The sequence below is a fragment of the Vanessa atalanta genome, chromosome 13 (assembly GCF_905147765.1).
Source record: "Vanessa atalanta chromosome 13, ilVanAtal1.2, whole genome shotgun sequence".
Classification (NCBI taxonomy): domain Eukaryota; kingdom Metazoa; phylum Arthropoda; class Insecta; order Lepidoptera; family Nymphalidae; genus Vanessa; species Vanessa atalanta.
The window spans coordinates 1428392-1442680 of NC_061883.1; the positions used below are offsets into that span (position 1 = coordinate 1428392).

Below are 14289 nucleotides of genomic sequence, written 5' to 3' on the forward strand. Positions count from 1 at the left end.
ATAGATGATGTAAATTGGAGGAACGATGAAGTAGTGAAGAATTTAAAATAAAAATATATTAAAATGTATTTGCACTTACCAATATCTTAATTAAGAACTCTTTTATTATATTAACTTAACACAGTTATAATTTTTATTATTTTATTATATATAATGTTTTAAATCTAATTTAATTTTGCCTAAATGAGACGACATATCCATACTGCGCTGTTACTAGGTAAATTCGCCAGGAATGAATCTCTAATCGTCAGCGGTGGGACTTTTAATGTCGAAATATTAACTTGAAATTTTTAATAGCGCCATCTCTCGGGTATACAGGAAATCATTAGAAAGTTTGCTACATAAACAACAATATATAAATGAAAGCCAGTCTCTGATGTACCCATTTCATACGATATCACAAAAGTATCTCATTTAAGTCTTTGTTTTGTTACGTTACGAGGGAATAAAACAACAAAGAAAAGTTCATATACAGAAATATATTTCATTACACAATTCCACTGGGTATTACTATTTGGAGAGGAAAACACATAATGAAACACATTTGTTGAGAGTAAATACGCGCCAAACCTTTGTTTAAATCTGACGTGAACAACATTATTTTACTCTTCGATAATACAACGCGAAATGCTTCAAACAATAATATTTCTTTTATAAAACTCCTACTGTGACTATATAAAAACATTATTTAGAAGACACAAACAGTCACAACATAGAATTGACTATATTTTGTACATTTACAACAAACTATCACATAACATTGGCATACATTGAGCGCCATCTAGTTACAATTACGAAAACAAATGACACACTTATAGAAGTATATTAAAACTTTTTTATCTATAGATGGCGCTGTACGAAACGTGCATCTATATTCAGACAGATGGCAGTGTAGTGAGTTCACATCAGACTTGAAACGGGCTTAAAATGTGGCGGAATACTAGCTTAATCACAGTTGAGGAATGGCGCCACATACATTGAGCACCGGGTTGACACGTTCACACTTGGCGCTACCTCTGACACTACAACTTAACATTAATTAACCACAATAACACTATCAAGAGATATTCCTAATACCCATTTAAAATTCGCCAAATCGAGATTTAAAAAAAACTGGACTATTTTCGATAGTAGTTAGACTGAATGACAGCAGCCATAATTGCAAATAGCCATATTAATTCTCTATAGACAAATTTTAATTAGGTAGTTGATCAATTTTAAATTCTTTTAATACAAGATCGTTGAGCGTTAAAATACGCAAGTAACGGTTCAGTGAAAACGTGCCCATAGAATAACATTTAATTTATAATACACAATGCCATATTGAGAGACGTTAGACAATATATGATCGTGCTCCACAATACTGTATACTAAACACATATTTCTTATGAACATTTAAACATATTAACTTATTAAAATTGTGACCTGGTGCTAAAATCCGATATCAATGTTCTATAAAATAAGCGTTTTAAACGACATCAAAAAAAGGAGGTCCTCTATTCGATCTGTATGTTTGTATATCCGCGATTTTCTCAAACACTAGTGATCTAATTTGGATGGGATTATCAAAATCAATAGATTTTTTGCGTAATAATTTTGATAACAGAGATACTTGGCAAATGACAAAATGGTTTACAGTTTACTCAAAAATTTACTTTGGCTCTTTTAGCACCAGGACATAGATACGTAGCCAACATTGAATAACTTAGCTATTTCTGTCCTTTTTTAACAGAACTTTAAGCGAAAGAGATATTATTACAAAACATTTCATTGCGAGTTAACTGTCAAATAGGAAGTAAAGTATGTTTAATGGAGGTTTAACGAGACATTTATCTCTTTTTGTCATAACTGATTCAAGATTAAAAAGCAAATTAGATTCTGTCTCCGTCTCTCATATAATATGTTATTTACATATACATAGGAAATGTACATAATATTTATATAACCTATACACAATATTTATAAGGAATTTCCGAACAGGGAAAAAGCATTTTGATATATTTTTTCTGTAAAAAATAACTTATTTAAGTATAATATTTTCTAACATTAATTGTATAATTGTGATATACAAGTGGTTCTTTAAAATCATTTTTAATAATGGTTACATCGAATCATTTAAACATGGTTAATTAAGACATTTATTTCAGTTATAAATTAGTACATCCATTCAAATAGGTTTAAGTTTTATATTGAAAATTGTTTGTTTGTAAGTGTTCATAACAATACTATCATTTCATACAAAAATAAAATATCTTAGAAATAAATAATTATTAATAAGTTAAATTCACAACATTAAATTTGTAAATTCTAAGACGCACAGTTTCAAAAGTATATTTCAAGTTAATAAATAAGAAGGTTTTTTAAACTGCTAATAAACGAGAGATCAGTTTAATACATAATATTATATTTAATTAAACCATATAAATGAAGTGAAACGAAGTTCCGTACAGTTGCCATAAGTGATTAATAGATGGCGTTGTTCTATAGTTTTATCGTGCTATCAAATGAGGTTTACTGACGCCGATTATAACAAACGGTATTAGTGATCTGGATATCTTTTCTCTAAAAGAAAATGAGTACCGAAAACGATTGATTTACACCAGTTAATAGTAGAATTCACATCCCAACTTAGGTATAAGGCTTGACGAAACAAAATAATTTATAAAGTACGAAATACTCATCATATGTGTGGTAAGATAAAATTAGAACAGATTTTGATAGTAATTTTAATTTTGTATAAGATACTTTGTTAATTTTGCATTTTCTCATAACATATGCTTTACAAAAAACACCCCATATATATTTTGGGGCGCTCTAAAAATCTTCCTCATTTCATATCTTTCAAAACTTTTTAAAATCAACGTCATATTAAATAATAGAAACAGATTATATTTTAGATTATATTATAATTTAAAAAACAATTTTATATAATAATTTGATTTATTAATTAAATTAAATAAAAATTGCAAATATTTAGATGTGGCAACCCATAATCACGAGTAACATATACATTGTACACAGTGTATAATTGGGGCAGTAAATTCTCAATACTAACGTATATTTATATAATTATTTTGTATAGTTTATAGTTATATATAATGATTATAAAGGATCGCAGCTTCGATTCCGAGTTTGGACGTATTCATCGAATATACGTATCGTATTATTTCATAACATTTATTCGGGAAGGATTTGTTATATAAGTAACACAAGATTAATTTATCTAATCATTTAAATTAAACGCTTAAAAGCGACGTCAAAAATAAACACAGTTTACTATCGGACGTTTGTTTTATAAAATAATTAACAGAAAAAAAAATTAGAAATAAATAATGTAAAGCGATTAAAACTATCTAATTGAATGTCGCTTCTATATATTTTACAACGGAAATTAAGAAAACAATACAATAGGATTTGATTCCGTGATTTAAGCCGTAAATTTTCAAATACTTTTATATATGTTATATTATATTCTAATTTATATATGCAATTTTATAGTATACAGAAGTATGGTTAATGAACATTGAGAAAATGTACTTTAATACAATGTATTAAGTATTAATATCGTATATCAAATAGCAATAAAAACACTTACTATACAAAGTACGCACCAAACATCGGCCGTGTCGCTTTCATAGTCGGTATATCTTTGGAATAAGAGCGAGTGTCGCATGAAATGTCGTCAGTCGAACTCTTAGGCGTTAAGTCTTTTGGTGGACGTTTCCGTTTTGAGATCTGAGAATGGAAAATATGCAATCAAAATATGTTTTTGACCAATGCTTATAATGATCGATATAAAAATTATGTTAAAAGTTAAATTCATCCACAACAGTAATTTTAATATTTCTTTTTGACAATCATATATTTTTTCAAATTTATCATAATATTATGAGTCGAAGGACTCACATAGAATAACTGAACTGTTCTATATCTCCTCCGCTTTTAATAGCCACAATAATACTTAACATTTTTGATATAAATCATCATACTTATTGTACTATAAGTGCGGTCACCTATTTATTTATCTAGTAGCGAAAGCCGGAGCGCCTCGTCGAGCGCCCGCTGCTCGTCCGCCAGCTGCTGGTCGCGCGCGGCGTGCTCGCGCAGAGACATGGCGAGCACGGCGCGCAGCTCTGCGTCCAGCTCGTCCTCGTCGCCTTGCTCCGGCCCGTGCTCGGGCTCGTGCTCGCCCTCGTTCGCCTCCACGTGCTCGTCGGCGTCCGGCCGCGCGTCCGCCAGCGACGCCTCTATCGCTCTGCGACACTGGCTATGTTACTGGCTGACTACTCTAGCGGGGTGGGCGAGTGGGACGGGGATGCACGGTGAACAATTTTTAATATAGGTCATGCAAAGAATATAATTCTTTGATTTTATACGATTTTATAATAATTTATTTTGGTTGGTATAAAATAGGTTGTCAATTATTTTTTTTATTTTATTTTAATTTGATAATTGTAAAATGAATAATTTTTTTATTGGTTTAGTATGAGAAGGATAATAATCACATACAAGTATGTAACTATCAATCGGTAGGATGCTAGCCACACGCACACTCACACACACGCACACACGAACACTCATCGATGATGGTAAACGGATATTACATAAATAATGAACATGGTCGAAATTAGCGTAATACAAAATTAAACGCCTAATTGAAGCGCACATTATATACGTTCAAGCTAAACTAATATCGTCGACATCTGTAATAAATTTATAAATAAAATATATATATTTAGAGAATTAACATAAAATTAAAAATCGCAATCTCTAAGATTGAGATATTTAAAAGTAGATAAAAGTAAACGGATTCAATCGAAAATATCGTGAAGGCATAAGATAATAATAACTTGGAACGCTTTGTAAGGTAAAGGTATTTTTTTTGTCTCGGCAAGGATGTTTTAAAAATACGTTTGTGTAAAAACTAGATGCAATTCGGAGGTCGTACCGTTGCAGATGCGCGTCCTCGTGCGCGAAGAGCGCGTGGTCGCGCGCGCGCGGCGGCACCGGCGACGTGCAGCGCGCGCCGCGCAGCGCCTCCCACACGTCCACCTGCGCACGCGCTGCGTCAGGCCGAACGTCGCTCATGCGGACGACCTTTTTATTTAAGTGTCTGAGTTAAATAAAAAGGTCGCCTGCAATGAGTGATGAGTTTTAATATTCGATAAGCTTGATTTTTGACGTGATAGAGCATCGTTCCGGGTGTCTGGGTGAGTTTTACCCACCGGCATTCGACTCATTCAACCGCCAAACGTGATGTCTGCACGTGCGACGCGTGACGGGAGCGCACCTGATCGTCGTGCGTGCCGGCCTCCATGAGGCTCTGCTGTATGGCGTAGTGCAGCAGCTCGTCGTCGTCGCAGGGCAGGCGCTCGTCGGGCGCGGCGGCGTCGCGGTAGGCGCGGCCCACGGCGAAGCACGCGTCGTCCAGCACGCACGCCAGCCGCGCGCCCGCCAGCACGCTCTGCACGTGCGCCACGGCCGACTCCGTCGCGAAGATGTTGCCGAACGTGATGCGCGCGTTCAGCACGTGGAACAGCGGGATCTCTGCGGCCGGAACGAGCGCTTTTAGTATTCTATACTTATAAAAAAAACCGTTATTTAAAAAGAAACGAATCATTTAAGCGTGTCTTACCGATTTTCACAGGGAAACCAGATGGCAATTGCATCTGAACGAAATCTTTTAGTTTCGCAAAATGTGGCGACGATATTGCCGCCATCAAGTCTAGGATAGGCATTATCTGCTCCTGAAGCTGTGAAATATGAATGAAATTTATTAAATTAATGGCATATAAAACAAAATAAGAAGAAATTACAATAATATTCGTAAGAAATAAGATATATTTTACCTGCAAGGGATAGTCTTCGCACAGCCATAACGTGGCCTTAAATTTCTGCACCTTAGTGGACACCTCCCTCGAGCGGCCGATGTCTCTCTCCAGCGGCTCCCCGGAAAAGTACTCTTGCCACGACACAGACGGTCGGCGCTCTTCTCGGTACCTTCGTTTCGGTTGTTCGTCCTAGAAGTATCGAGAACAAACGATGAGAATTTATTTTCATTAGCATCTAGATAAAAACTTTTTGGAGTTTTCTGTGAGCAGAAGTTCAGTAACACACACTAGTTACTTTGTCGCTAATCCACAATGGACTTCCAGGAGGACCCCCATTTCTCGGCGTTCTAAATATCCTTATCTCTATAATAGCTGCGTGCTGCCACGTACCCGGTCGGGGGCGAGCAGGTGGTCGGGCTCGGCGGCGTGCGCGGGCGCGTCGTCGGCGTCGGCGAGCGCGAGCAGGCCGGCGAGCGGCGCGCGCGGCGCGTGCTGGCGGCGCTCGCCGCGCGGCACGTGCTCGGAGCGCGTCTTGGAGACCAGCTCCACGTTGTTGGCGGCGAACACCTTGCACTCGTACCCGTTCACGATCTCGCTCTTGTCCTGTCGCCAGCCCCATATGCCGCTCTTGTTTCTGCGGAGCGTACACGTCGTGAATATAAAGAACTTGATTTATGTCACTCTGAGCACAATCTTATTTTAAATACGATTTACTTTAAACTACTAAGAAGGGTCTCGGAGAACCATTAATTTCATATAAATAATCTAAACCCTCACCTCTCGAAGCTGATCTTGTCAGTGTCGAGGTAGTTGATAGAGATCGGGGCGCTAAGACGCTGGTCGATCACGTGTTGAGGGGGGGCGGGCCAAGCGCGGTTTTCTCGTGCCCCACACTCCAGGAACTCACACCACGACGTCCCCGCCTCGTGGTCTAACTCCACCAGGCTGGCGTTCCGACCTGTAAAGGGATAAAGATGATGAATACCGACTTCCAAAAGTCTACACTGCCTAATAATGTAAAAAAGCCCGAACTGAAGTTGATCTACAAATGTGTAGTGCCTACCAACCTCTGTATGAGAGGTGTAATTAAAATTTGATAATAAAGGATATGCAGCTTAATGAATAATAAATTCAAATTTGATAATAAAATATATGCAGCTTAATGAATAATAAATAATTAAATGCTGGACAACATCACATACAATTACTCTGATCCCAATATAAGTAGCTAAAGCACTCGTGTAATGAATATATTTATTATTAACCAATTTATGTTCTGTTCGTGTACTTTCTTATACAATCATATTAGAATATGTATTAAAAAAACTACACGAAACGATACGACTACATTAAACATAACAAACTTTATGCTCAATGAAAAAAAAATACAATTAAAACTAAATAGTTTGGCACCATTATAGAACAAGTTTTTTGAAATTATTTTAAAAATGATAATAATAATCTGTATAGTTTACAATGCATGAAGAAAAGAACCGGTAACATTAACATCTATGATATAATTATGTCTGTGTTAAAGTTTGGTAGTGGAATAGATCTATTCATTTACGAAGACGCACCCCTCCACGTCAAATCATTACCGGCGCGCATTTGCATAAGTGAATAACGCCCGTGCTTACAATATTTCTTGGTGTGCGTGAGACGAGAAAGAGTAAGGACAGCAAAAAAAATACAAAGTAGATTATATTTGTTAATTTTAATTTATTACAAATTGGAGCATCTTCGTGAACGAATAGATCTTTTAATTTCATGTTTTAATTATAACTTTTTCACTTATAACATATTTTGAAATTTATAAAATAATTGTCATACCTTGTCCTCTAAATATGTAGGTCCTGTCTCCTCTCTGCCACCGATTATTTTCAAAGCCGACCAGCGTTGTATCCACTCGGACATTCGCACCACGTTTGTAAACTTTGTATGTATCAAATGGACACATTCGAGAAACCAGAGGAACTGAAAATAGAAAGGAGAAATTTCAAAGCAGAGTAAATAAAATCTACTATTGTTCAACACATATACAGAAAACTGGTTTCTGTTGTGGTGTGAGGGGCGCAGGTGTTAAATACCCAATGTACCCCTGAAATATCCATATAAAATTTCATAATGATAGGTTTAGTAGTTAAGATGTGGAAACAAAACAAACATGTAAACATCCATCGCATTTACAATATTAGTTATTTTGAGACAGGGAAAAATAACATTAATAATAATGCACCAGACGACAATACTAGTACTATTTTTAGGATCTTTTCTTATTTATACAATTATACATGTGGCAGAAACGGAATTTTAAAATAAATTCAATATTAAAATAGTAAATAATTATATAATCAGACAGTTTAAGACCTGAAACCTGCTTCAGAATCATAATCAATGAATTATCCACAATTATAAAATGTAATTATTGAATCTTTTGTAACAGAAAGATGGCAGAAGCGTTACGCAACGTCATTAACGGCTAAATTAAATCTGTAATATATAATTATTACCCCAGCTTGTGAACTCCCATTTCATCTCGACATAGAAATCTGGTGCCAAACTAAGCTTATTTAGTAAATCAGGAATCCCACTCGATCGGACAACGTGTCTTTGGTAGTCACGGCGAGACAGCACCAGGGATAGCAACTCTGGATTACCAGTTGCAGTAGCTTCTTGAACAGCTGTAAGAAGACATTCTTTCATAAGCAATATACTTGTTTACAATACTGCAAGGATTTAAAAATATATTACAACCAAACCCCGTCATAAATAAACCTTATCATTTTATCAACTTTAATTTTCGACACTAAATCTCGACCTTGACGGTCAAAAGCTACAATCTATAGAAGATATACTTCAGTCTACTCAATTTTAATTAGGTATTTGTTTTAGTTTGGCCTATAGGCAGGATAGGATGGAAACCGTACCACCTGACAGACCAACGACACTGTAGAATATTGTAACCATTTCTTAATTCTGATTATTGATTATTAAGTGTAATATTTATGAATTTCGTTATATATGTATTTCGCTTACATATATTACAATTATTGTTAATATATAAGTGACATAGTGAGTAACAACATGTTTTCAATATTCAAATAATCTCCTACAGAGGATGTTAAACAATGCTTATATGAAGCACAAAAAAGCTGGTAAAACTCAATTGTCTTGACACATTTTGTCCTAATTTCTTCATATATCTGGACCAATAATGACCAACTTTACAAGAAATGCATGCCGCACCATAAGAATGCAGTATATTTGAAATAAAAATATTATGTTATTACTGAAGAAAAAAGGAAAATTGCTAAGTTTTCAAGACTCAGGCATTTCTTTGAACCTGTAGTAGATTTCTCACATTCAATGAGCTAATGTAACAATTCTACATTGAACAAAGATTGCGGTCAGACAGGACTTTGACATAAGATAGATTTGTCGATCTTTATCCTAACAAAGCTACCATCATATTGTAATGCATAAAGTATGATTTCATTTACTAGATCATAATTATGGGCTTTTAATTCGTACCTGTCCATCCATCTTTTTCACAGTTCACATCGGCATTCCCATCAATGAGTACTTGTACAACGTCTAAGTATCCTAAAGTAATAGCTAGGAGTAGAGGGGTTCGGCCTTGAGGATCACGCTTTTCTATTTCCTCTGGTGGATACTGTAAATCAAGAAAATAACAGTTTAAAACAAGATTCTATAAAAACAATGTTATCAAATCAATAAAATCTCGAATACATACAGCAGCATACATAGTTAGACAGTGTTTGATAACTGATATGCATGATTCAGATTGTTTTAAAGCGAATATGACAAATTTATTGGTTTTTGTTTTTCATTCTTTGCTTGTGTTTATTCTAATTGAAGCTAAGTGAATTGCAATATGAATTACTCCCCCTTGTTGAATTGTTTTGTTTAATTTGTCAAACTCTACCCATTTTTATTCTACTACAAAAAATTTTTTTTAATTATTTTAGAATTTTGAATACTGTACCAATAAATATTTTGGTTATTTTTATAGTATTAGATTATTATCTAATATTGAATAAGTTTACATTTTTCAAACGATAGCCATCTGTCTGGTATATCTGTAAACTTGTAGCTCGAGACTTCCTTTGGGATGTTTTTAATAAAGTACTATACTTACTGTTGCATCACAATATATTTTACACATAAATTCACAATAATACTGAATCATCTTGATACAATCAACTAAGTATATTATTAACAAGAGAAGTAAGGATAAGCATATAAAATAAGCTTACAATAAAGGACCGTATAACCTTATAGTCATTTATTTGAATGATATAACTTGTGGATTTTTGGTAGTTCATCTTGTTAAGATATACATGCCGAACAATAGTAACGTTTAATACAAGTCTGTAAAATTATGATTTAAAAGTTTTAATGATTCAATTTTAATCTAATCTTCAAAGTATGTAAGTTTTTTTTTATATTTAATTTTATCACCAAGTTTTAGTGCAAGAATTTGAAACTTGCAACTCAATTTAAAAAATAATGCATATTTGAATCCTCATACTTAGACACTAAGTAATAAACTAGAAGAAATAGAATGATCCGGAATATTAAATAAAGTATGTCTTTTTAGAAACATATTGATCGCCAAATATAAGAAGTCTTAATTATATAAGTGAGAATAAAATATTAAGAAGTAATTAAGAGATTGCAAATTTTGGAAACATATTTACTTTAACAAAGATTTTATAATATGTAAATTAATGATTAATAAAGCAATCTTGACAATGTAGTAAAAATATGTAAGCATGACTTTAATAGGATTTTCTATCCACACAATATTAGGCAGCATGTTTTGAGTTCTAATCCATATCAACCACACTCTTATGGTTTCATCACAAATAATAAGATTATTTTAATGTGACGGTACTACACCTACACATTTTGTTTACATCAATAATATTAGAAAAAATTATGATATTACAATTATTATAGATTTCATAACAATTTTACTTATATTATATTGTACAGATTTATAATCTCATATATTTCGTATTGTAAGCGGTCATTTGAAATTAAAATATGTATTGAACGGTGTATAGTTTAAGTAGAAGTTCTTTAGATTTTATTTAAAACTTACGACAACTAAGTACTTACCCTTTTATTATTTAGAGCTGCCGTTAATTCTAGGGGCTTGTTGTTCCAAACAATCCAATGAATCGGATAGCGGTTCGCGATTTCTTCTGATGTTAGAGGCATTTTATCAACACATTTATTTTATGATCTCAATAAATTTAACTTATATTTTATGCGAATTTCATAAACCTTTATTATTTTCTTTTGCACGACACTGTACCGAAATTCATTGTAATACGCAAATATGTCACTACCTTTTGATCCACTCTCTGAGTAATGTCAAATCAAAAAACTCATTAGTCAATAATTACCGATAGTTAGTTCTCAATGCTCATTTCTCAATAACCAAAACGGTACAATCAGGTATTAACTCAATGGTCATTTTAAATCCGTTCTTCTATCACTAGCTTCAATTCATTCATTTGAAGGATGTTGAGAATATACTCTATGATGATTGGTGCTCAATTGAACAATGATGCTGGTGAATTCATCAATTGGTTATTTCAGATTCGAAATTTTACGTAGTCTAGTAGGTACCTACTTAAACTTAAACCTGTAATATTTGACTAAGTTCAGGAATTGAATTCAATGTGTCACTTATGGCACAGATTATAGATATGCGACAATTTGCAATACGAGTTCTTTTCATAACAAATATAACAAGAAAATAAAGTAAAAAAATATTAATATCTAAAAGAATTATTTTTATTTTTTTAAATTGTCACTAGAAGTTAGAATAAAACATTAAAGTTTGAAATCTGAAGTTTTGAACGCCCATATAACATCAAAAATGACGAAAAGTCAAATTCGTTGTTTTCAATTTTTGATTAATTGATTTGATTATGAAATAATAACTTTATTTTTGATGCGCAATACTATAATATTTACTCACGACAAAAATATGTTACATTATAAAAATGAATAAATCTATGTTTCCGATTATATGTTCCAAACCTATATGTTTTCAGCCTCGCTGTATAAACATAAAAACTTTAAACACTTTAAAGACTAAAACCCAAAAAAAGATCGAGGTAAGATATGATTAAAGAGCTATATATTCGTCGTGAATTAATTAGTATAGCGTTAATTATGATTATGAATTGTAAACTTTACAGTGTAAAAGTAACTTTATCATAAAATAACTTCAATATTTGTTCCAATTTACAAAAAAATGTGCCCATGTAAATGATTATTAAAAATATATCACATTTTTTATACATCAGTACGATTTTTTAATAATGCTAGTTATATAAAGATGAATGTTGTTTTCATACTAGTAATGGAATACAGCCTTACTTATTGTTTAGTTAGACTTGGATATTCTTTTAAAATTAACAAACTGCCTTTAAATGATTGTGATGACAAGTGTGTTATATCTACTAATAAAGTTTTATTGTTTTTGTACACAGGAAAGCTACAACGTTTTAGATATCCCTCAAAACTCAAGTCAAGATGTAGTGAAGCAAGCATTTTTCGAACTTGCAAAAAAATACCACCCAGATTCAAATTCACCTGATGCAGATATTGAAAAGTTTGTTGTAATTGAAAATGCTTTTAGAGTTATTTCAAAGCACAACACTGGGTCTGCAAAATCTGATGAAATAGAAAAAATGGTCTTTGATATCAGAGTAGGTTTATTATTTGTTTCACAGTAAAAATAAAAAATAAAACAATTACAACATAACAATGTTCTAATGATAAATAATATTTGAATTTATACAAATTTTGTCAAATTGCTAATTGAAGAAAACTCCACTCAACCTTTTATTTCAGCATACAGCACCACAGCACCGTCAGTATCTAAGCTTCGATGGAGTAGGTCATGGAACACCTTTTCAAAGAGAAAAGCAATGGACTCAAGTAAGAGCCCAAAGAGCCGCAAACAATGTCATGGAGCATAGAATAGCTAAAGCAGTAGCATCCGAAAACACCCTCATGAAGAAGGGATCTTCGAAAAAACATGATATTAAAACCAAGTATGGGTTTGATAGACTTGTAGAGGATCTTATACAAGAGTCAATGTCTAAAGGGGAGTTTGAGAATTTAAGTGGAAAAGGGAAACCTTTGAAGGACCAAAATCGAAATCCCTATGTTGACTTTACTACCCATAAACTGAATGAGGTAATAATGAACAATATAATATGTAGTTAACACTAAAGCAAGCCTTCCTCCTCTCAATATATGCAGAAGGCCTAAATTCTAAAACATATTTCACCACAGTTCTGGTTACAGGAGGATGCATGTTGCATAGTTCAATTTGTCATTGTATTTTCCTCACTATATTTTACTTTACCTCTAAAGCAGGAGATTGATTATCAGTTAAAATCCATTAGAAAGTTTTTGCTTAATTAATTACTTAATGCTTGCTTAATTTACAAGTTTCAGGCAACTCATATTTCAATTGACATATAATTGATTAACACTATTGCATTGATATTTTTTTAATTCATTGGATAGTTATCCTCACAATTGTCTTAAATTCTCTTATACGAACAACTGTATTCAACAGGTTTTAATAAACAATGGAATAACTCCAGAGTGGATAACAATGAGCAAGGAAATAGAGCAAGACATTGAAGCACTAAGAGAAGAAATTAAAAAGGACCGAATGTACTTAGGACCATATCCTCTAAATGAAGCAGACTCTGCAAAGTGGCAAAGAATATATGAAAGTAATAAATTATTAGCAAAGTCTATTAATAATAAAATAAATACATATAATCTCATTGTACCGCTTATAAATAAACAAAAGTTTCATGTTGAGTTTGATAAAATTTGCAATGATATACTGGAGAATGGTACACATTCGATCAACAAGGGACATGTTGAGGAACAAAAGATGATGCCAAGTATATCGGGACAGGAGAGTGATGACATTCTAGGTGTGTTTTTTAAAGCTTTCAGTGATTTACTTTTTCCTAAAGGAAATGAAAAAAAGAAGGTTGATAGTTGATGGGGATAAAAAAAATATAACCTATTGAGTTATTTCAACTTATTAAAATGTTAAAGCAGTTTTTTAATAGATTTCCCTCCTCTTTAATTACTAGTTTAAAATAAAAAAGAATTATAAAGACCACTGTGATATTATAGATAGTCATGAATTAGGAATAGTCTTATTTATTTTGGAAATAAAAAAATATTTAGATTTATTTGTTTTATTAACATAAGCTTAATATTGTCTACAAAATATTTCTATATAAAACAGTTTCAACATGAAAAATATTTCTAAAACAATGTTTATAACATCAAAAATATACTATTCGAGGTTTAAAATTCGAGTTTTTTATAATTATCATTTTTATTACATATCATAAAGGCGCTTTTACATGGAAGA

At 32.8% G+C, this 14289-nt stretch overlaps 2 protein-coding genes across 4 annotated transcripts; one reads left to right on the forward strand and one right to left on the reverse strand.

The window, feature by feature from the left end:
* Positions 1–2319: 2319 nt before the first annotated feature.
* LOC125068330 (ankyrin repeat domain-containing protein 13D) lies at positions 2320–11505 on the reverse strand. 3 transcript variants are annotated; one of them, XM_047677434.1, is made up of 12 exons: positions 10977–11505; positions 9363–9504; positions 8342–8512; positions 7662–7805; positions 6609–6789; positions 6222–6465; positions 5850–6020; positions 5636–5753; positions 5291–5547; positions 4949–5052; positions 4014–4255; positions 2320–3735 (listed from the first exon to the last, which is right to left on the reverse strand). In XM_047677434.1, the coding sequence occupies exons 1-11, from the start codon at positions 11076–11078 to the stop codon at positions 4018–4020; spliced, it is 1872 nt and encodes a 623-aa protein (XP_047533390.1). In that variant the 5' UTR covers positions 11079–11505; the 3' UTR covers positions 2320–3735; positions 4014–4017. The 3 variants fall into 3 exon arrangements, with proteins under 3 accessions (XP_047533390.1, XP_047533389.1, XP_047533391.1); XM_047677433.1 differs by having other exon boundaries at positions 4949–5097; XM_047677435.1 differs by lacking the exon at positions 2320–3735 and having other exon boundaries at positions 4156–4703; positions 4949–5097.
* A 264-nt stretch (positions 11506–11769) lies between these two features.
* On the forward strand, positions 11770–14100 carry LOC125068150 (dnaJ homolog subfamily C member 28). Its single transcript, XM_047677184.1, has 4 exons — positions 11770–11986; positions 12365–12583; positions 12729–13076; positions 13465–14100. Exons 1-4 carry the CDS (start codon positions 11873–11875, stop codon positions 13906–13908), a joined length of 1125 nt encoding a protein of 374 aa, XP_047533140.1. The 5' UTR covers positions 11770–11872; the 3' UTR covers positions 13909–14100.
* Positions 14101–14289: the final 189 nt, after the last annotated feature.